This window comes from Hyperolius riggenbachi, chromosome 4 (assembly GCF_040937935.1).
Source record: "Hyperolius riggenbachi isolate aHypRig1 chromosome 4, aHypRig1.pri, whole genome shotgun sequence".
In the NCBI taxonomy this organism is placed as follows: Eukaryota; Metazoa; Chordata; class Amphibia; order Anura; family Hyperoliidae; genus Hyperolius; species Hyperolius riggenbachi.
This window is the reverse complement of record NC_090649.1, coordinates 53,908,685-53,931,725: the sequence shown is the minus strand read 5'-3', so window position 1 is coordinate 53,931,725 and position 23,041 is coordinate 53,908,685. Positions and strand designations below refer to the sequence as shown.

Here is a 23,041-nt window from a genome sequence, read left to right as displayed (position 1 = left end):
AGTTGTATACTCAGTTTTTTACTGCCTGATGAAGCAGGGTTACGCCTGTGTAACGCGTTGCACAATTTCTTTAAGTGTATTAATAAAACTTTTCACTGTTGAAATAGACAGTTTGTTTGTCTGTCTGCTTGAGGAGGTAAGTCCACCACTACCTCCTATTTATGCTTTTAGAATTTTTAGTGGATTTTATTCGTTTGGCACCTCTGTTCCCTTCATACAAATGGAATCAGGTTCTGGGAGTTTCCTTGTTATAAACCAAAACTCTGGTCTTTTTAAAGCAAACCTGAACTCACAATAGATATTCAGATTAAACACTTGGCAAAGGACACCTTGTTGTGTGGCATCCTCTTAAATACAAGGTTTTTTTTTGTTTTTTTAGGAAACCTGAAGTGAGAAGGACATGGAGATTGCCATATTTGTTTCCATTTAAACAAAACCAGTTGCTTGGCAGCACTGCTGGTCTATTTGGCTGCAGTAGTGTGAATCACACAACTGAAACAAGCATGCAGCTAATCTAAGGACAACTGAAGCGAGAGGGATATGGCGGCTGCCATATTTATTTCCTTTTATGCAATACCAGTTGCCTGGCTATATTGCTGATCCTCTAATACTTTAAACCATAGGCCCTGAACAAGCATGCAGCAGATCAGGTGTTTCTGGCATTATTTTTATATCTGGCTAGATTAGCTGCATGCTTGTTTCTGGTATGATTCAAAGTCCAAATAGATCAGCAGGGCTGCCAGGCAACTGGTATTGGTTAAAAGGAAATAAACAGAGCAGCCTCCATATTCTTCTCACTTCAGTTGTCCATTAAGGCAGAGAGATCAGCAAGACAGCCAGGCAATGTGCATTGTTAAAAATGAATTAAATATGGCAGCCTCCATACCACTCTCACTTCATAAACCCTGAACAAGCATGCAGATCAGATGAAATCTGCCAAGATTAGCTGCATGCGTGTTTCAGTTGTGTGATTTAGACCCTACTAACCAGAAAGTCCAGCAGGGCAGCCAGGAAACTGCTATTCTTTTAAAGGAAAGAAATATGGCATCGTCCATAGGTCTAACACTTCGGGTTCCTTTTATAGAGGATCTGTAACGTCAAAAAAATTCCCCTGGGTGGTACTCGCCTCGTAGGGGGAAGCCTCCGGATCCTACCGAGGCTTCCCCCGTCCTTCTCTGTCCCACGGCGGTCTCGCTGCAGCCCACTGAACAGCGGGGATGTAAATATTTACCTTCTCGGCTCTACAGCAGACGCAGTAGGGCTCTCAGCTCAGAAATAGCCAATCTCAGTCAGTCCGCTCTACTGCACAGGCGCAAGTCTTCTGCACAGGTGCAAGTCTCCTGCACAGTAGGGCGGACCTGACTGAGATCAAATATGTACGCCCATTTCCGAGGGGAGAGCCGCAACAGCGCCCCCGCTGAAACAGGGGGAAGGTAAAAATTGCACAGCCTGACAAATTGTCAAATGTGCATTTAGTGGGCTGCAGGGAGACCGCCGTGGGACGGAGGAGGACTGGGGAAGCCTTGATAGGCTTCCCTTCCCAAGGTGAGCACCCCCCAGGGGGAACTTTTCTTCATTAGAGTCTCTTTATGCATAGACAAATATTTGTGACCATGCATCTTGTGGTAATAAGGCCACTTCTTCAGATTAGCTAATGCAATGTGCCTGTAGGGAGCCTTTAGCCTAAAGTTGCACATCTGAGGCCAGCTACACATCAGCATTCGCTGGGTTATTTTGTTTGTACAGGTCATAGTTCCTTTATACATCTGAGTTGGGAGATGCTGCTTGTTCTGTTAAGTCATTTTTAAAGGACCGCTTGTAACAAACTGTCTTCTCCTGCCCTCTCCATGGCTTCCTACCCTGCTTGGCAGGACCCATCACTGCCTGTCTGCACCTCTGGCTCACAAAAGTTTCAGGAGGGAATGGAGTATTGGGGAGAAGTGTGGCGGCAGCAGATTTTATTCCTGGGCGCAGCAGATTCCTGCCTGTGTCTGGGCTGCAGAAGGAGACATTGATTTTCTGTCTGATGGGATAGCAGCCATTCCGTGCAGTGATTGCAAACACAACATCATCTTCTCTATGTGAAATCTATCTTCATGAATGTTCAAGCCCAACATGACTCTTTCTGGTTTAAATACAACCAGGAGTACCCTTTGTTTGGCTTGTATTGCTGTCTGGTCACTGTGGGCAAAAATTCTTTCACTTCCTGTTGTGGTCAGTAAAAGAGGGAACAGCTTATTCAGGGACTAAATTGTCCGTAGCAAAAACGTGTTTCCTCTATCTAGACAATACATGTCAAACTCCGGCCCGCGGGCCAAATCTGGCCCTCGGAGCCATTAAATTTGGCCCTCAAGGGGTTTCCCCACTTTGCATTATGTTTGGCCCACTCTAGACCACCAGGTAAGCTATACTGGGGGTGAAGCCCTAGATCACCAGGGAAGCCATATGGTGGAGGTAGAGGGAAAGCACTAAACACCAGGGAACTGTATAGGGGAGGGTGGGGGCCACTAGGCACCAGGAAACTGTATAGGGGAGGGAGGACTACTAGACACCAGGAAACTGTATAGGGGAGAGTGGGGGCCACTAGGCACCAGGAAACTGTATAGGGGAGGGAGGACCACTAGACTCCAGGGAACTGTATAGGCGAGGGATGGGAACCACTCAATGTCAACTAGCCATAAGGTGGCTAGTTGACATTGAGGTTGGCCCGCGACTTGGTCCCTTTTGGCCCACTTTGTACTTGAGTATGGCACCCCTGCTCTAGAACAAGCATGCGATTGAACATCTTAAAGGGAACCCGAGGCGAGAGGGATATGGGGGCTGCCATATTTCTTTCATTGTAAACAATGCCATTTGCCTGGCAGCCCTGTTGATCATATGGCATAAGTTGTGTCCGAGTCAGAAGCCTGGAACAAGCATATGGCTAATCCAGTAAAACCTGAACCAGCAGAGTCAGTGTACCCGATCTGCTGCATGCTTGTTCAGGGTCTATGGCTAAAAGTACTAGAGATACAGAATCAGGCACCTGGCATTGTTTAAAAGGAAATAAATATGGCAGCCTCCATATCCCTCTCGCCACAACCTAGGTGTGTGAGACACTCAGTGTTGCCTCTAAGTCTTCCATCAGGTCCACCTGTGTGGCAATTGGTCACATGAAAGGGGAGAAGTAATATAGTTATAACTATAGTAGTATGCCATCACTTGACAAAGAGCGGTTTGTCCGCTCGAAACGGCGACAGTCCATTGTGCTAAGAAGACCTACACTGCAATGTAGACATGGTCCTGGTCTCAAGCATACCCTCTGTATAATATAGCTCTTGCTACACGCTGTAAACAGCTATATCTATTTTTTATTAATATTTATCGTATTTATAAAGTGCCAACATATTACGCAGTGCTGCACAATAGATAAATAGGTTAACATACAAGGTAGGACATACAGGAAACTCACAACAAAACACGATCACGCAAATGATCTGATAACAGTACAGTGTCATAGGTCGAAATAGAAACTGTTCTGGACCACAAGAGGGGGGGGGGGGGTCTGTCCATCCCTCAAAGTCTGTCCATCCCTCACTGCCATTGCCCACCCATCAGAGAAAAGAGCACTCTCCCAACCAATACATAGATCAAGACACAGATCAAGAAGGCCTTTATTTGAATACATTTTCATTGGACTCCATCTAATTATCTAATGAAAACCTCTATGTATCTCTACTTGGGTGTAGTGTTCCCTAGGTAAACCTTCAGTCAAGCAGCAGGTGAATAATAACAAAGTATCCTCCATTCGGTCTCTCATTCAATCCACAGCACCCAAGACTCATGCAACTCCTGAAAATAGCTGCAAAAACAACCTAACACCCTGGACTGACTTCAAAAGTATTAGTGAGGAAGAGATCTCAGACATCCTCCGTCGCCTCCGCCAGACAACCTGCGACCTGGACCCTGGACCAACTAAACATATGCTGAAATGCCCTGACCTGCTTGGTCCAGCATTTCACAAAATAGTAAATTGCTCTCTACAAGCAGGGAGGTTTCCTACCTCTCTAAAAGAAGGAATCATCAAGCCCCTTCTTAAAAAACCTTCCATGGATCCAGATGCTATGAGCAACTACAGACCTGTCTCCAACCTCCCCTTCTTAGGTAAAGTTATTGAAAAGGCTGTCTATCTGCAACTTAAAACCTGGCTGTCAGTAAACAACATCCTGGACCCTCTACAATCTGGCTTTAAGAAACACCACAGCTGTGAAACAGCCCTCATCCAAGTCTGCAACGATCTGCTCATGGCAAGGGACAGAGGGGAATGCTCCATCCTAATCCTGTTGGATCTCTCAGCGGCTTTTGATACAGTTGACCATGAAATCCTGCTTAACAGACTGCAGGAGTACTGTGGCATCAGTGGATCAGCCCTCCAGTGGTTCAGATCATTCCTGACTGACAGAACACAGAGAGTATCCCTAGGACCCATAATGTCCAAACCTGCACCTCTACAATTCGGAGTGCCACAAGGATCAATCCTATCCCCTCTGCTGTTTGCAATCTACATGTTGCCACTCGGCACACTTATCCAACGACATGGCCTGACGTACCACTGCTACGCCGATGACACACAGCTATACCTGTCCTTCAAACCTGGTGGAACAGACCCTACCCCAAAAATAAACTCTTGCTTAGCTGAGCTACAGGCATGGATGAATGATAACTGGTTGAAACTGAATGCTGACAAAACTGAGGTCCTGTTTGTCCAAAACCAGTGCCCGCCATCAAAACAGCTCTATCCTAAAGCAACACCAATCAGGATTGGGAATTCAGACATAAACAGCTCCAACTTTGTGCGCAGCCTTGGCGTACTAATCGATGGGGAATTGAATTTCAGAAACCAAATTTCATCTGTAGTTAAATCCTCCTTCTTTCATCTGAAGAACATTGCAAAGATTAAACATCTGATTCCCCCAGAGGATCTTCCAACCCTAGTCCACGCCTTCATCACATCACGTCTGGACTACTGCAATGCCCTTTATGTTGGCCTCCCCAAAAAGGACCTGCGCCGCCTGCAATTAGTGCAGAATTCTGCTGCCAGATTGCTAACAAACCAGCCTCGCCACTGTCATATTACACCGATCCTTCGCTCACTGCACTGGCTACCAGTAGAATGGAGAATACTCTTCAAGATTGGACTGCTGACATTCAAATCCCTGCACAGTCTAGGCCCTGGATACATGAAGGACTTGCTGAAGCTGCACCACACCTCTCACAACCTCAGATCAGCAAGTTCTATAAACTTGGTCACTCCCAGAGTGCACCTCAAAAAATCTGGAGATAGAGCCTTCTGCCATGCTGCCCCTACTCTCTGGAACTCCCTACCACACCCAGTAAAGACAGCACCATCCCTGGAGCTATTCAAATCCAGACTGAAAAGCCACCTGTTTAGCCTGGCATTTCCAGATTTATAAAATTTCTTCCTCTGTACCACGATGGTCTGAGCCATGCTTATGCGCTTTGAGTCCCACGGGAGAAAAGCGCTTTACAAATGTTATTTGTTGTTGTTGTTGTTGAAAGAGAAATATGGGAGTAGTGCCTGCAGCCTTATCAACAGAACATGCTATGCAAGGAACTGTGTCACTTCATTCAGCTTCCTGTTTTGACGGAGTTAATGTTCTACAAGGAAAATATTACCACTTTGTGCTGTGTATGAGCTCATCATCTGCTGCTGCCGCCAATGTAGAGGGGGGTGTAACAGCACAGAGGAGACCAGGGCGGGATGGATCTGTGAAAGGCTCTATACAAATACACATCAGTGTAGATCAGCAGCAGGCAGTTCCTTAGTATCTTAAAGTAGAACTGTCGGGCAGAAAATAAAAAATCTATTGTTTTTATCTGGTAAACAAGTAATAAGGATGCTAATCAGGCAATCCAAAAGTTAAAAATAACTATTTCTTGATAAATTATCATTCCCCAGTTTACCTGACTTATTTGGTACACACAAAATCCAGTACGCACAAAGGAAGTGGCAGGTCATGCTGGGTTGTCTTTTTTTTTGCTTCTCTACTTTCCCCTCAGACTTAACTGATGCAGCCTGATTGGCTGAGACCCATTTCCCTCCTGTTTTTCCATCCCACACCTCTGTTCCTCTCTGATTGGCCAATATCTCTCATGCGGAGACAATGCACTTTCTATAGTGGAGGGCAGGCTATGCATACACAATTAGGCAGAGGAGAATAAGGGAGGAAATTACATCAGGATTGGCTTCAAAATGGGAAATACTAAGAAGGATTTTCTTTTTTTTTTTTTTTTCTTTTTTTTTTAACTGTAGAAGAAAAAATACATCACTAAAATCAAAAACATGGATAGTGTCCGGACCCGGAGTTGGAGTCGGAGAGTGGTGTCGGAAACTGAGGAGTCGGAGTCGCATGATTTTTGTACAAAATCCACAGCCCTGTTAAGTATTAGACTAAGGAGTCGGAGTCGAGGAGTCGGAGTCTGAGCCATTTTGAGTACCCGGAGTCGGAGTCGGAGTTGTGGTTTCAGAAACTGAGGAGTCGGAAGATTTTTGTACAGACTCCACAGCCCTGTTTAGGCCACCCACACACCCCGCCATAGAAGGGGGATCCCCCCACCCACACAGAGCGGGATCCCCCAGCCCGCACAGCCGCCATAGAAGGGGATTCCCCTGCCAGCACAGCCGCCACATTCAACACCTGGCTCACTATATATCTGGCTGCACATCTGGCTAACTATACACCTGGGTCTTATACTCACCATTGGCATGCTGATCCCTCGTCGCGTACCTCCGATAGCATCCCCAGTGTCTTCTTCCATGTCCCTTGGCGGATTTTGCTTTTCCCTCGGCGATCACATGTCCCCTGTCGATCGGTGTTGATGACACCAGGGTCACACAGCGTTAACATCTTGCAGAAAACACTTTTTTTTTTTATTGAATTCAATACAATAACCGGTATTGAATTCAATATAAAAAAAAAATTTGATTTAACCACTTAATGATAAGCTGACTTATAAAAACGTCTTGCTAGAGCCACTTAATGGCTCCAGGACGTTTTTATAAGTCAGACAGTGTTGCTGCCGCTGTGCGCGTGAAAATTGTGAGGAAAAAAAAAATAAAAAAAAAATTACACCTTTATTTCCAAACAATATATTGTCACCATACTTTGTACTAGGGACATAATTAAAATCTTGTGATAACCAGGACAAATAGGCAGATACAATGTGTGGGTTTTATGTACTGTAGCAGTGTTTATATTAAAACCATAGGGGATGAAATTGGAGAAAGTATTTTTTCATTTTTTCCTTGTATTTCGCTTTAAAATGCATCGAAAATAAAGTAATTACTGAAAACAAAAGGGTTAAAAATTATTGGAAATTAATTGAAACACTTTTTGCACAGAAATCCTGGGGAAATTGAATGGCAGGGTGGCTACAGCCAGGGCCGGCCCGCTCATGAGGAGGGGCCGGCTGTCCAGCTGGAGGGGTAGCTGGCAGGACGGGGGTATTGGGCCTAGCGGTGGGGAGGGGGGGGGGTCGGACCCCCCCCCCCCCTCGCCTGGGTCCCCCGATCTGCGCTCCCCTCCAGCTTTAAATGTAGAGTAAGCAGCCGACAGACAGTAAGAGGCACGGGCGGGGGATCACTCACCTCTTCCTCGTTCCAGCGTGCGCTCCACTGACGTCACTTCCTGCAACGCCGCCCACTGTATTGTACGTGGCCGGCGTTGCAGGAAGTGACGTCAGTGAAGCGCACGTTGGAACGAGGAAGAGGTGAGTGATCACCCGCCCGTGCCTCTTACTGTCTGTCGGCTGCTTACTCTACATTTAAAGCTGGAGGGGAGCGCAGATCGGGGGACCCAGGCGAGGGAGGGGGGGGGTCCTGCCAGCTACCCCTCCAGCTCGGCGGCCCCCACGGGGGGGCAATCTTTTCAAAATTTGCCTCAGGCGGCAAAAAGTCTAGGGCCGGCCCTGGCTACAGCACACCTGAACTGAGAGGGATATGGAGGCTGACATATTTATTTATTTTTAAACAATATCAGTTGCCTGGCAGTCCTCCTGCTCTATTTGGCTGCAGTAGTGTCTGGAGCACACACCTGAAACAAGCATGAGGCCAATTCAGTTATACTTCAGTCAGAAGCACCTGATCTGCATATGCTTATTCAGGGTCTATGGCTAAAAGTATAAGGGCCCTTTTCCACTAGCAATCACAATCGCTAAACGCTAGCGATTGCTTTTTTTGTCACTAATTTTTTTTTACACAATCGCAATTTTGCATACGCAATGCACTTGCATTGCAAAATCCCAGAGGGGAAAAAAAAAAAAAGCGAACATTATGGTGCTTTGGGCAAAATCGAATCGAGGTAGTGGGAAAATACCTACCGCAATTCCTATGTTGATTGCAAAACCTAGCGGTTTGTGATTTTGCTGAATCGCCGTGCAGTTCCACTATGAATTGCAATCACGTTTCTAGCTAATTTCCACAAATGCAATTGTGATTGTGCTTCTATACTCGGTATAAAGTGCTCTATCGCATCCAAAACGCAGCATCGATTGCAATCGAGAAAAATCACAGCGCAATCGGAACGCAGTAACGGAAATAGCTGCCGTTTCCATTAGTTTTACTGTACCCTGCGTTTTGCAATCTGTTAGCGATCGCAAAATGCAGGGTAGTGGAAAAAGGCCCTTAGAGGCAAAGGATCAGCAGGACAGCCAGGCAATGTGCATTGTTTAAAAGCCTCCATATCCCTCTCAGTTCATGTGTACTTTAAAGGGGAACTGAAGTAAGAGGTATATGGAGGCTGCCATATTTATTTCCTTTTAATCAATACCAGTTGCCTGGCAGCCCTGCTGGTCTATTTCTCTGCAGTAGTATCTGAATAACACCAGAAACAAGCATGCAGCTAGTCTTGTCAGATCTGACTTTAAAGTCTGAAACACCTGATCTGCTGCATGCTTGTTCAGGGGCTATGGCTAATAGTATTAAGGTGCGTACACACATGCGACTATAGTCGTTTGTAACGATCGTTCCCCGATCTTTACCAACGACGATCGTTACAAAAAACGAACCACCGACTATTAAGGCAAACGACGAACGAGCCAAATCGCTACAAAAGAAAGTTCTGTCTCGGCGGATTTTAACCAACGACGATCGTTTGCAAAAGTAGTACATCGTTGGAAACGATCGTTCGTACTAGGCTGACATGCGCATTTCACTATTTCTCTGTGAAACTTCTCATTTTTATGCGCAGGCGCAATAGTTGCTTTACGTGATGTAACGTTCGTTCTAACGATCAGATCGTTACACACCTTTTATAACTATCTTTACTTAGGTCGTTCTTTCATCAATTAAAAGTTCGTTCGTCGTTCTCAACGAACGATCGTTGTCGCATGTGTGTACGTAGCATTAGAGGCAGAGGATCAGCAGGGCTGCCAGGCAACTGGTATTGCTTAAAAGGAAACAAACATGGCAGCCTCCATATACCTCTCTCTTCAGTTCCCCTTTAAGCTACATACACACACACTAGATATAACTATTCGGGGCAGTCTTGGCCACTGGCCAGGAACTTAGCATGTGTACAGGTGTACCAGATGTGTGCATGAAGCTCCAACACTACAAATAGTCAAGCGTGTGTACAGCAGCCCCTGACCCGCAAGTGATCCGGCCGGCGGATCAAGTAGACAGAGCGGCGGCCACGTTAACTGAGTAACGCGCTCTCCCTACCGCCACATGACATCACGTACACGGCGCTCAGTCATCCCTCCGCCCCCCAACATAGCAACAGAGGGTGTCAGCCATGCAGTTGACTTTGCCTCTGTACAGCCCGGCCCAGCGATGTCGTCCAAGAGGATCAGTTCCCGGCCCCAGTGAACAGTCAAAGGAGTATATGCACCTTTAGAGGCGGAGGATCGGCAGGATAGCCAGCCAACCAGCATTTTTTTTAATATAAAGTGAACCAGAGCTGAAGCTCAGGTTCGTAAGAAGTTCTTGCACTGCAGAGAGGGAAGCCTCAGGATCCTACGACCAGTGCACACCAAAAAGCGCTAGGGTAAAAGCAAACGCTTAGTGATTTTTGAAGTTATTTTTTCAGGCAATTCTAGACATGTGCAGAGCGATTTTCTAATCATACCTAGGTGATTTTCGGAGAGTTTTAGTGTAGCGTTTGTTAGATTTTGTTACAGTAGAGCTGGAACTGAACAGCTTCTGTAACAAAAACGCTTGGATAACCGTTCTGATCTAGCGCTATTCAGAGCGATTTTCCACTTCCCTAAACATTGAGGCAGAATCGCCTCAGAAATCAAACACCAGAGTGATTCGTTTTTTCTCCAAACCGGGTCGCATTGCGTTTGGGGAACAAACGAATCACTCTGGTGTGCTCCATCCCATACAAATACATTAGCCAAGCAGTTTTCAGCCCGCAAGCATTTTTAAAAACTCTCAGAAGCGCTCTTGGTGTGCACCAGCCCCTGTTGAGGCTTCCGTCTCTTGTCCGCAGTCCCCCGTTGCAGATTGCAGCCGCGCATCTTCACTTCCGCATTAATGGCCGCTCTGTAGCCTCTCAAGCCCGCCAGCTAATGTGCAGTAGCACAGCACGCACCTCCGGCTTACTGCTAATGCGCGGGAGGGCTGTTGGCTATTGCGCAACCATGAATAAAGAAGAGGAGCTGCGCAGCTGCAATCTGATTAGTGACAATGCCTTGTCACTAATCTTCCAGGGGGCCGTGCTGAGTGACGGGGGACATCAGAATAGAGATGGAAGCCTCAATAGGATCCTGAGGCTTCCCTCTCTTTAGGCAAGTCAACTTTTGCTCGGTTACACTTTAAAGGGAACCTAAACTCAGAAGGATATGGATTTTTCCTTTTAAAATAATACCAGTTGCCTGACTCTCCTGCTGATCCTGTGTCTCTAATACATTTAGCCACAGCCCCTGAACAAGCATGCAGGTCAGGTGCTCTGACTGAAGTCAGACTGGATTAGCTGCATGCTTGTTTCAGGTGTGTGATTCAGCCACTACTGCAGCCAAAGAGATTAGCAGGACTGCCAGGCAACTGGTATTTTTTAAAAGGAAACCTCTATATCCCTCTCAGTTTAGGTTCCCTTTAAATGAAGTCAGTATGCATATCCCTCTCATTCCAGGTTCTGCTGTGCAGCAACCCAACACTGAGACATCTGTAGTCTTCTGACAACTAGTCGCTTTTACCGCTGTGCACACTCCACTGATGGAGGTGAGGAACAATAACGGAGCAGCTAGCCACCATCTATGTGACCTACATATACACAAGCTACCCTGCCCACTAGAGATGGTCAGGGAGATGCATTCATTCAGACTTTCATGCATGTTTAAAGGAATACTGAGGTGAACATAAACTAATGAGATAAACAATTGTAACTATCCTCCTCATCCTAAAAATGACTTTTTTTTTAAAGATATACCACAGTTTTATATTTAAATCTCTTTTACGTTTTTACTGTTTTATTGTCTCTGCTCAGTGACACCTTTATTGAAGTATGCCAGTGCTTAAAGAGACACTGAATCGAAAAAAAAAATTATGATGTAATGAATTGGTTGTGTAGTACAGCTAAGAAATAAAGCATTAGGAGCAGAGACAGAAGTCTAATATTTATTTCTAGTACAGGAAGAGTTAAACTCCATTTGTTATCTATGCAAATTGCCATTGAGCTCTGCAACTTTGAAAGTTGTGGAGAGCTCTGACTTCTGATTAGGTTATCTCAGCTGTACTGTGTTTTTCTTTTGCAGAAAACAATTCAGGACAGGTCAAAAGTTCACTGCCTGTTCTGCAAAAACTTTTACAATGCTGATTAATGTGTAAACTGCAAGTATTAGAGAATGATGCAAGGTTATAAAAAAAGCTGTATAACTGAAAATAAAAATGAGAATATTTTTTTGCTAACAATGTTCTGGTAATTAACCGTACTACACAACCAATTCATTATATCATAATTTTTTTTTCGCTTCAGTGTCTCTTTAAATCTATGAATTATTCAACTTTTTATCTCTTTCCTGCTCTCAGAAGCCATTTTCTGCCAGAAAGTGTTTTATGGCTGTACTTCCTTATCAGTGAGTGCTTCACTATAGTCTGACCCGGTCCCAACCCGGACATAAACTGTCACTTGCATACTTGATTAACTCTTTCAGGCAGAGAAAGAAATAAGGGAACACATCATAGTTATTTGCATGCTTAGCACCGTACATACAGTACACGTATATCACGACACCTTGGTATTCCTTTAATGCAAATTATGCAGCCTGAAATTGGGTCAATTAAATGCACAGCCTGGCGACTTTGGCCCAGCTCCAAGCTGTTCACAGTTTGAAATATATATGCATGCAAGCCAAGACTCTGCATGTCACTGACCATCTCTACTATCCATTCTTCAAGAACAAGATGATAAAGTAGGACATTTTTAGGTTGCTGGAAGGCTGGTTTGTTTCTTGCTCAGCTACAGAGTCAGCAGAGTTAAGTTAGGCAATAGGGGGAACCCAGCTGTGCTGGTCTCCTGCAGCCGTAGGGAGGAATCCCGGAACGCACAGCTGGTCTGACATTCCAAGCCCGGAGGGGCACAGAGCCATGGGGAGCCGGCCAACTCTGCCAAGTCAGCTGACAAATACAGCTTGGCATGCCCCATGATTTGGGAGGGAGGGTGCGCTGTTCTGTCTGGCTGGGCACTGGGAGAGGTAGGGCCACATCGCTACTAGTGATCCAATAACAGAAGACCTCGCTCCCTGGTCACATGTCCGGCTCATGTTCAGTATCAACTGGTTCAGCGAAATAAGCAACTGGCAGCCAAAGCTTTGGTTATCTGCACAATCTGCACCTATGTACCGCTAACTGGAACTGACATCCAATCACACTTCACCTTCATGTGTCTTCTCTCTCTGCAGTCAAAATTTTAAAAGCCCCTAATAAAAACTCTCCCATTTCATATATGCATTCAATAAAAACGCAGTTGTAAAACGGAATTGGGAATTTAAAATAAAAAAAATGAACACAAAGGTTTAATATAAGCAGTACGAGGCTCAGTGCCAACCGGCTGACAGCTGGTCTCTGAGTGGCCAGACGCTTTTCTGCTACTGTGCAGAAACGCATTTGACATAGTTAGCCATCAATTTGTTGTCATGTTCTGAGCCCTATGGGGTTACTGTAACGGTGAATGCAGGCCGGGATTTACCTCACAGAAGCCTATAGGCACAGATGTCCTGGCACCCTAGACTCATGAACCTACAAACCCCCCGCGGAACCGCACCACAAGTGTGCTGGCTGTCCCAGCTGTCACTTTGCCCTTACCTACCTTGCCCGCCATAGCTACAGGTGCCCCTTAGTACTAGATAGCCAGAAGTACCCTCAGTATTAAGTACGGTAGCTAGAGGTGCCCCTGACTGAAAGGAGATCTTGTCAGTGTAATGCCGGCAGCTGGGTGAGTAACTCATTTACGCTCTGCTCGGGATAGGGAAGGAGAAAGGCGCTAGGATAGGGGAGTGAGCCGCCTTTCTATCATCGGGCGCCTTTAGGCACGTGCCTACAGTGCCTTATGGTAAATTCGGCCCTGGGTGAATGCCATTAATACCTGAAGCTGTGTGTATCATTCAGGAAATCAACCCACTTGACTAAACTATGGCAATCGGGGTAGACCCGGTGACATGAACGCTCCCATTCATGTCAATACGCAACACAGTGGAAGACACTGGGGAGGGTGATCTAAATTAGCCCTTAAAAAATGCACTCTGTCCACTGGGGGGCGGGGGGTTGTGGTGGGGTGAGGGTTATCATGGGCTGCAGTACACACACTTTAGGGGAACCTAAACTGAGAAGGATATGGATTTTTCCTTTTAAAATTATACCAGTTGCCTGACTCTCCTGCTGATCCTGTGTCTCGGAGGGCCAGTTTCCACTTGTGCGGTGTCGCCGCTGACGAAATAGCATGCTGGTGCGATTTCGCATGCGTATTTTACCGCTATTTCGCATAGGTTAGTATTTATGAGATTTTAACCAGGTCACTGCCTGTGTGATTTAACATTAGTTTCTATGCGAAATTGCGGTAAAATACACATGCCAAAACGGCATGCGATTTCCCTATTAAATACATTAGCGGCGATTCGCATAGCGGCGTGCAAATTCTGAGGGCTCTGCCGTGCAGATTTCTCCCGCACAGAAAAACGCTCAGGATTACTGACAAGTGGAAAAAGGGCCATCCACTTGTATTGGCTATGCGAATCCGCATGCAGATTTGCGATAGTGGAAACGGGCCCTAATACTTTTAAGCACAGCCCCTCAACAAGCATGCAGATCAGGTGCTCTGACTGAAGTCAGACTGGATTAGCTGCATGCTTGTTTCAGGTGTGCGATTCAGCCACTATTGCAGCTAAAGAGATCAGCAGGACTGCCAGGCAACTGGTATTGTTTAACAGGAAACATCCATATCCCTCTCAGTTAAGGTTCCCTTTCTAGCGTTCGTATGAGTGTCTATGCTTCAGGCAAAAAAATAAATAAACAAACAAACGCATTTAAGCAGGTGGATAAAAACACTGAAAAATACTACCGAGTCTGCAATCAAACTACCATATAGCTTTGGGGGAAAGGTGGAGAGAAACGTGAGGTGCGAGGTTAGAGCTTTGACAAGGGAAAATCTTCAAAACATTCCTATCAGATTAGAGAGTATTTGGAGTAGCAATAACCTTCACGTCAGCAACATAAAAACAGAACAAATGCCAACAGTAAATATATAAAATTATATAATATAAAAAAAAAGGTACATTCACGCCATCCACAGAGACCCAGGAATGCAGAAAAGGGGATACCAAGGCAGATTCTAAGCCAAATAGACAAAAGGAGGGCAGATGCCACGGTAATGTAGGTCACTTGCCAGTCTGCTGGCAGCGCACACAGCTCCACGCTCCATCTGTTTATATTACAATTAGCTCAAGCCTTGCATATGTTTCCCATATAGGAGGCAAGGCGTTGCGGAGCTCTGTTTGCTGAGTGTGTGTCAGTGAGAATCACAGTCTAGTTATAGCACAACACAGAGGAGGATGACAGAGCGCCAGGGCTGGACAGAGCCCAGCAGTAAGGAAGGCAGAGCATGGCAAAACTATGGACGATGGTCTTACTTTGCCATCTGCCAGTCAATGATGAAACCTGACTAAGGCCTAGTGCACACCGAGCGGTTTTTGGAGCGATCCGCCGGCAGCATCCGCCTGGAAAAACGCTTGGCTAATGTATTGCAATGGGATGGTGCACACCGGCGGTTTGAGGTTTTTGCCAAGCCGCAAACGCGCCTCCTGCTGCGCGTTTGCGGTTTTCGGAAGCGTTTTGTCCTCAATGTAAAGTATAGGGAAAAACGCAAACCGCTCTGAAAAATGCTACTTCAGAGCGGTTTGCCAGGCATTTCTGTTACAGAAGCTGTTCAGTAACAGCTTTTACTGTAACAATATGTGTAATCTGCTACACAAAAACGCACCCAAAACCGCTAGGTGTGTTTAGAAAACCTCTCTAAACATACCTAGAATCGCTCTGAAATCAGCTCCCAAAACCGCTAGCGTATTGCGGATCTGCTAGCGGTTTTGTTGTGCACTGGGCCATAGTCCTTAGGACCAGTGTGAATACACAGTGGCTGTGTGATACCACTACATACAGCCAGTGCTGTCCATAAGGATTCTGACCCTATTCAAATAAGACATACAGTGGAATCTTGGGTTGTGAGCATAATTAGTTCCGGAAACATGCTTGTAATCCAAAGCACTCTTATATCAAAGGGTATTTCCCCATAAGAGTTCATGGAAACCCATGTGATTGGTTCTACAACCCAAAATCAGTTATAGTAAAATAGTATAAAATAAAAATGTAAACAAGACTTTTCACTATAACTAACAGAATCATTGCCATCTGTTGGCTCCCACCAACCATTTTTGTTTTTGTGTGGCTTTAACAAGGAGCTTATCCAATGACACTTAATGAGGACTTCATGGAAATGTGACTTTGAACACGTTCTACAGTCTCTACACTTAAATTAGGAACAATTAAAGAGAAACCGTGACCAATAATTGAACTTCATCCCAATCAGTAGCTGATACTCCCTTTTACATGAGAAATCTATTCCTTTTCACAAACGGATCACCAGGGGGTGATATTGTGGGGAAACCCCTCCCACAGGAAACTGAGGACCATGGTCCTGGCAGTTTCCCGTCTGTGAACCTCATTACATTGTAAGAAATAGCCATTTACAGCTGTTTCCAACTGCCAAAAAAGCAAGCAGCAGCTTCCAGTGACATCATCTGCCAGCATTAAAAATGTCACCATGTGATAAATGTCAGAATGTAAATACGGGAAAGGAAAGATTTTACAATCATATATAACTGTAAAAATGAAGCACTTTTTATTACATTATTTTCACTGGAGTTCCTCTTTAAGTACAGTCCTGCATCGCTAAAGGGAGAAGAACCATCGGCTCAGTTGTAATGACGAGATGCACGTATGTTTTGTTTTTTATCTTCCTTGCTTGTACATCAAGTCAAAATTTTCACAAACATTTTTGCTTGTATTGCTCTTAAACCAAATTACTCTCAATCCAAGGTTTTACTGTACAGAGAAAAAGCATGTGGAGCAGCACATTACCATAATGCAATAGAGGCAGCAGACACTGCTTTCTATACTAGATCTGATGTTGCCCTGAACAAGCATGCAGCAGATCAGAGGTTTCCGACATTGTCAGATCTGACCAGATTAGCTGCGTGCTGGTTTCTGGTGTGATTCAGCAGACACTACGGCAGCCAAAAAGATCAGCAGGGCTGCCAGGCAACTGGTATTGTTTAACAGGAAATTATTACGGTAGCCTCCATTTCCCTCTCTCAGTTGTCCTTTAAAGCGGACCTCAACTCAGAACTTCCTCCCTGCTTCAAAAGATATGCAACGGCATAATAATCTTATCTGCAGTGTGTCTACTTCCTGCTTTCATGGAAGCAGACATATTAACATCATGTGCTTTCAAATGAGCGTGCCTGCCGTGGCAGTCAGGTGACACCGGGGAGAGATCAAATTACACCTGTGATTAGTCACAGATGAAATGGGGGGGGGGGGCAGTAGACAGGCTAAACTCTCTAAATACATGCAGGGTGAATTTCTCTATGTTTTCCGTCTGTCCTGTGCAAGAGTTCAGGTCCACTTAAGTTCAGAAAAGAATCTGGTTGTTTGCCCAGCTGAAATGATTGTCTGCTGAGAGCCTATGAAAGCGCATGCACATTTGGCTTGGCAAAGGTTTATGTACTGCACAATGGAGAGAGGAGGGGGAGAAGCATAGAAACGCTATATAAATAAAAAAAAAAAAAACACCATGTTAGTGCACCTTCTTGTACGTCTCTGCCCAATAGATTCCATCCCGCTACTGCATGGTCAGTTCAGCAGCTAAAGCCACATCAGGCTCTTATCACTGCTGCAAGACTGTGTATTGGGCATCTTAGCTCCTCAACAGCTGTCTAAGCACAGTCTGGCTGCTGGAAGAAGTCAATCTTGGCTGCACAGAGGTGACGCTGGGACCAGAGCCACATCTACACATTCTAATCGTGGACTGGCTGAACTTCTGTCAGAGATCATCAAAGTGCAGCCAGCAGTGAATTGTCCTCACTTTAATCATCTGGTAGAATGCCTGGAGAGGCAGGAGGAACAAAGACCAGAAGGACCTCTTACTCCTTCCATGCTGAAGCCTTTCACATGTCTCAAGTAAATCAAGAGTCACCCTTTCCTGCTTTTGGAGATAAAGTGTAACACACTAAAAAAAGGAAAAAACAGAGACAACGGGAGCCCAAATGGTGCAGTACGTCACGGTAACTGGTAGATGATAATAGGACAGATGAGGAATACTCATAAAAGGTGGGTTGCAGAAGGGCAACCGACCACTTCAGACAGGTGGAGATGCACAACCAAGACTCTGGTCCACTCAGGTTTACCAGGGAAGTTGGAGATGGTCGCTCTTCTGCAAAAAGCACGTGCAGTCTGATAGCCTACAAGGTGGTTGTAACCACTAGGGATCAGGTGTGAGGAACTCCCCTTACTAGGGGGCGCGGGGGAATGGGGGAGGGGGGGCGGGTTAAACACAGATAAGGGAAAAAGAGGCGCCCAAAGAGAATAAAATACATTAAAAACGAAAATGAGGTGGCTTACCTCAATGACAAATTCATACAATATGAATTACTAGAATAAAGCACAGGCAACACGTTTTGTGGGAACTCGCCCACTTCCTCAGGCCAAATAAAGTGCCACTAAAGGTCGGTAGCCACGTTTGGGGCGCCTTGAATGCGGCTGCCGGCATTTATGAATTTGTCGGCATTGAGGTAAGCCTCCTCATTTTCTTTTTGTTTTTAATGTATTTTATTGTCTCTGGGCGCTTTTTTCCCCCTCATCCCTTTCCTGCGTTGTTTACTGGACCCGGCCTGACATATCTACAGCAACACCCTGCACTACATTATAACTGGACACTTAGGAAGATATGACAATCTAGATTAACCCCACATAATTTAAAAAAAAGTTCCCACGTTCTAAATATAATACAAAAATTGGGAAAATAGGAAAAAAATGCCAGGGATCTTCATACAGCCATATTGCGGCTGTATAGCGATCCCTGGCCAAAGCGCTGCGGCTGCGTATGGGCCCCCAGGAAACCCCGTCAGGAAATGTATTGCTCTCTTTCTTTTGATGCATGTAAAATTACACTACTGTTAGGTTTGCTACTAAAAGTGACATTTACCGCATTTAAAAGTATAGTTTTTTCCCTCGAAACTTTAAAATCGATTTTCTCAAAAACTATAAGGTCTTTTTGAAAAATTGTTTTTTCCTCTTATTCCCAATGATCTCCTTAACATATCCTGCAAATTTAGGGTTTCTAGCATTTAAGGTGGATTTGCTATTAACCATTAAAGTCGGCGGGTTTTTAAATGTGTATTTTTTTCCTTTGAAACTTTAAAATCAATTTTCTCAAAAACTATAAAGGTCGATTTAAAAAAAAAAAAAAATGTTTTCCTCTTATAGCCACTGGGGGCCCCTACAAGCTCGGGGGCCCTGGGGAAATTGTTCCCTTTGCCTCTATGGTAGCGCCGGCCCTGCACTTAACCCCCTTGGCGGTGTGAAACATTCCGCCAGGGGGCAGCGCAGCAGTTTTTTTTATTTATTTTTTTTTTTTTTAAATCATGTAGCGAGCCCAGGGCTCGCTACATGATAGCCGCTGCTCAGCGGCATCCACCCGCTTGGATCAGGAAATCCTGTTCAAAGAACGGGATTTCCTGGAGGGCTTCCCCCGTCGCAATGGCGACGGGGCGGGATGACTGCAGATCCACCCCTCGGCGCTGCCTGGCACTGATTGGCCAGGCAGCGCACGGGGTCTGGGGGGGGGGGGGGCCGCGCGCCGCAACGAATAGCGGCGATCGGGCGCACGGTGGCGGCGATCGGGGTGCTGGCGCAGCTAGCGAAGTGCTAGCTGCGTCCAGCAAAAAAAAAAAAAAATTTAAATCGGCCCAGCAGGGCCTGAGCGGCACCCTCCGACGGCTTACCCCGTGTCACACACGGGGTTACCGCTAAGGAGGTTAATTTAGCTTGGTACACACAACTTTGACTGGCCATTTTTTCTATTTTCATGTAGTATAAGCGCTAACTGATTTTGAACACTCGGAACAGTTTGTGCATGTGAGCTCTCATAGTACAAGCGGTAAAATTGGACAGTTAAAGCAGAACTGAAGACCATTTTAAAAACAAACACAGTTTCACTTACCTGGGGCTTCTGCAAGCCCCCAGCAGCCAGTCCTCCACGATCCTCCGCTTCGTTTCTCGACTTTTAAGTCGAGGCCTGCGGAGCTCTGCCAAACGTATATTTTCAATGCGTTCCCGTCTGCAATAACGCTATTGCGGATTGGAACGCGAAGAAGGATACGCTTGGCCAGAGCCGCGCAGGCACAGTGGCCTGGTGGCGAAACCGAAAGTAGCTGGCGCGGGAGAACGGAGGATCGTGGAGGACCGGCGCGGGACAGGACGGCTGCTGGGGGCTTGCAAAATCCCCAGGTAAATGAAACACTTCGTTTTAAAATTATCTTCAGTTCTGCTTGAAGATTGGATGCCTTTAGTCTTAATGATCTTTAATTAGGACGATAGGCACTTCAAAAAACAACAACAAATAAAACAAAAACAGAAAAGTATTGTGACACACACACACGAGCGCTCGAGCTAGAAAAGAGGCATGATGCCCTCTATGCAATGTTCAAAATAGATAAATGGCTGACCCATCCCGAGAAATATCTTTATTGGTTCCATATAAACCACAGGCCGATGCTTTTATATGGAAAAGAAAACCACAATGCTTTTGTTCAGAGAGCCAATGAAGTGGAGGAAAAAAAAAAAAAATTCCGTAGATCCTATTACGCTCTATGGTGGTGCCGGCTGCGCCCACATCTCCTGCGCTGTTATTACAGCGTTCGCTTCCAGTGTCCTCTATCGTACCCGGGGTCAACTCGGGTACATTTTAATTAAACTGAGACACCCGTAATGAGAACTTTTTCAGCTTACCCTCTGAATATCCAGAGAACAGAAAAGTATCTAACACTTTGCCAAAATTCTATGCAAGAGGTTCTTTCTCTTCCTCGTCGCTTTACTGGTTGTTTTTTTTCCCTTCTTTCTGCAACTTTTAGGTCACATGACTTCAGATCACATGACTGCATCTTATGCCTTTGATACTGTAAGACGAGAGAACCATAGCCCCAATTACTCCCCACTCAGATGCCGCTATGATTATTAGTTCAGTCAGGAATTCACAGGCTGCAATTTTCAATTAAAAAGATGGCAAGCGTGACGGACTCATGTGACCTCCTGCTGAAAGCTCTGCTAGGCAGGCAGCCTCCTCAGTCATGCAACTGATGAATTTCATCCACTCCGCCTAACACGATGGTTCTGTAGAGCCAAGTCCACTGGCTGCAGGGCTCCGCACTAATCGCAAACATTTGTGGCAGCTGTCTGTGGCTATCTCAGCTCTCTGCAAGCAATGAGGCCCCACTCCACTATATTTCATTAGCAGAGCAGCAAAGCCTCCCCTAGCAAATATGCGCTTTCTAAGGAAAAATACCCAGGCAGGAGTAGAAGGTCTTTGCTGCACATTATTCACGGGAACCATAAGCAATGTGATCTGTGGTATCGTTTGTACTCCACTGAAGTCACTGACAGGCTGACTCACATGTAGAACAGGGTCAGTCAGCAATTTCAAAGAGGAACTCCAGTGAAAATAATGTAATAAAAAAAAGTGCTTAATTTTTACAATAATTATGTATAAATGATTTAGTCAGTGTTTGCCCATTGTAAAATACTTTAAATCCCCGATTTGTAGTCTGACATTTATAACATGGTGACATTTTTACTGCTGGCAGGTGATGTAGCTGCTGCTTGCCGTTTTGGCAGTTGTAAACAGCTGTAAACAGCCATTTCCCACAATGCAACAGGGTTCACAGACAGGAAACTGCCAGAAGTACCTTGGTACTCAGAGGTTCTTGTGGGAGGGGTTTCACCACAATATCTGTCATACAGCGCCCCTGATGGTCTGTTTGTGAAAAGGAATAGATTTCTCATGTAAAAGGGGGTATCAGCTACTGATTGGGATAAAGTTCAATTCTTGGTCGGAGTTTCTCTTTAACATGGAGGCATAATATTATGCATGGGCTAATCAGACACTCTAAATCATACAGGTCAAACTCAGTATGTCTATGTCTATATCTATATCTATATCTATAGTCTCCCTAACACTGCTACTGCGTATAGAGCGCGCCCTAGTGGCTGCAGCTCTGGCGCTTTGAGTCCACCAGGAGAAAAGTGCAATATAAATGTTCTGTGTTTATATAACAGTTTATACAATACTGTAGCATTTAACAACAAAAATATGTAAAAAAAACAAACAAAAAAAAACAACAGTATTGTATAATTTGCACAAAGAGTCTTTCCCTTCCCTCAGGGAGCACTTCAGAAAAACCCTTGTAGTAAGTGGGATAGATACATTCCTAAAGCATTTTGTCAGGGTTTGCACATCGTAAAATCTTTCATCACTTCAATTTACTTTCTGAAGTTTATAATCTTTAGTCCTGTCAGGTGCAGCTCTGCGGAATGTTTGCAAATTCCAACAGTGTAATTAATGCCTAGTCTCCCTGAATGCTCTGGGAGAAGACTTCTGCATAACTAGACAGCCCAAGCTAAGCATCATTGGAAGAGCAGGGCCACATACCAATATATATTTATAGGGTGGGTTTCTGATGTCGAAACTAGGAAAATTACCATATGAGTGGGTATCCTGAATAATTTACTGCATTCTACTATGTCACTACAGGGCCTCTTTAGTAGGGAGTAAAGAAAGAAAGAAGCTGGAACACAATGCTGCAGATACAAATCCCAAGCTTGCAGCAAGACTGAAGTTTTATCCAAGACGTGTAACGAGGAAGATCTTTCCGTCCAGCAATGATCCCGCGAGCTGAAAGCTGAGGCTCTGGTGTAAGCCGATGCCAGGACATTCCTGAGAGATGTGGCAGCTCACCAGAGGCCGGTGTCACGCAGGTGCCAGCCGGATCACTTACCTGGCATCTCCTTTGGAGAGGTTTGTGTTGCTGGGGTAAAGAATGATCTGGTCTTTTTCTACATCCACTACGCACTTTGTGTGAAGGTCCAGCTCTGCAAACAAACAGAATACAGAGTTATCTTAGTAGCCTCGCTGCCAGGATAAGTATCTTGGCAAAACAAACGATATTTACTGTCACAGATACAACTATACGAATACAAGTACATCAATTTCACAAACCGCGCTTCATAAACCAAGCAGGGGAGGATCTGGGTATGATGCCAATCTAGCATATATCAACCTATTATTACTATTTATTTTGATAAAAGCGCCAACATATTACACAGTGCTAAACAATAGATAAACAACAAGGAAGTATTCGTAAAGTGCTTTTCTCGTCGGACCCAAAGAGCATAGCAGTACATAGTGATGCGTACAGTGGAAAAACGTATGTGATC

General features: G+C 45.1%; 1 protein-coding gene across 3 annotated transcripts in view; it reads right to left on the bottom strand.

Annotated features, from left to right (window-relative positions):
• Positions 1 to 23,041, bottom strand: part of KIF13B (kinesin family member 13B) — a 368,955-nt gene that overhangs the window by 275,115 nt on the left and 70,799 nt on the right. For all 3 annotated transcript variants that reach the window (XM_068280045.1, XM_068280046.1, XM_068280047.1), the window contains exon 2: positions 22,603 to 22,696. In XM_068280045.1, the coding sequence (XP_068136146.1) occupies positions 22,603 to 22,696 (94 nt within the window). The remainder of the gene's footprint in view (positions 1 to 22,602; positions 22,697 to 23,041) is intronic.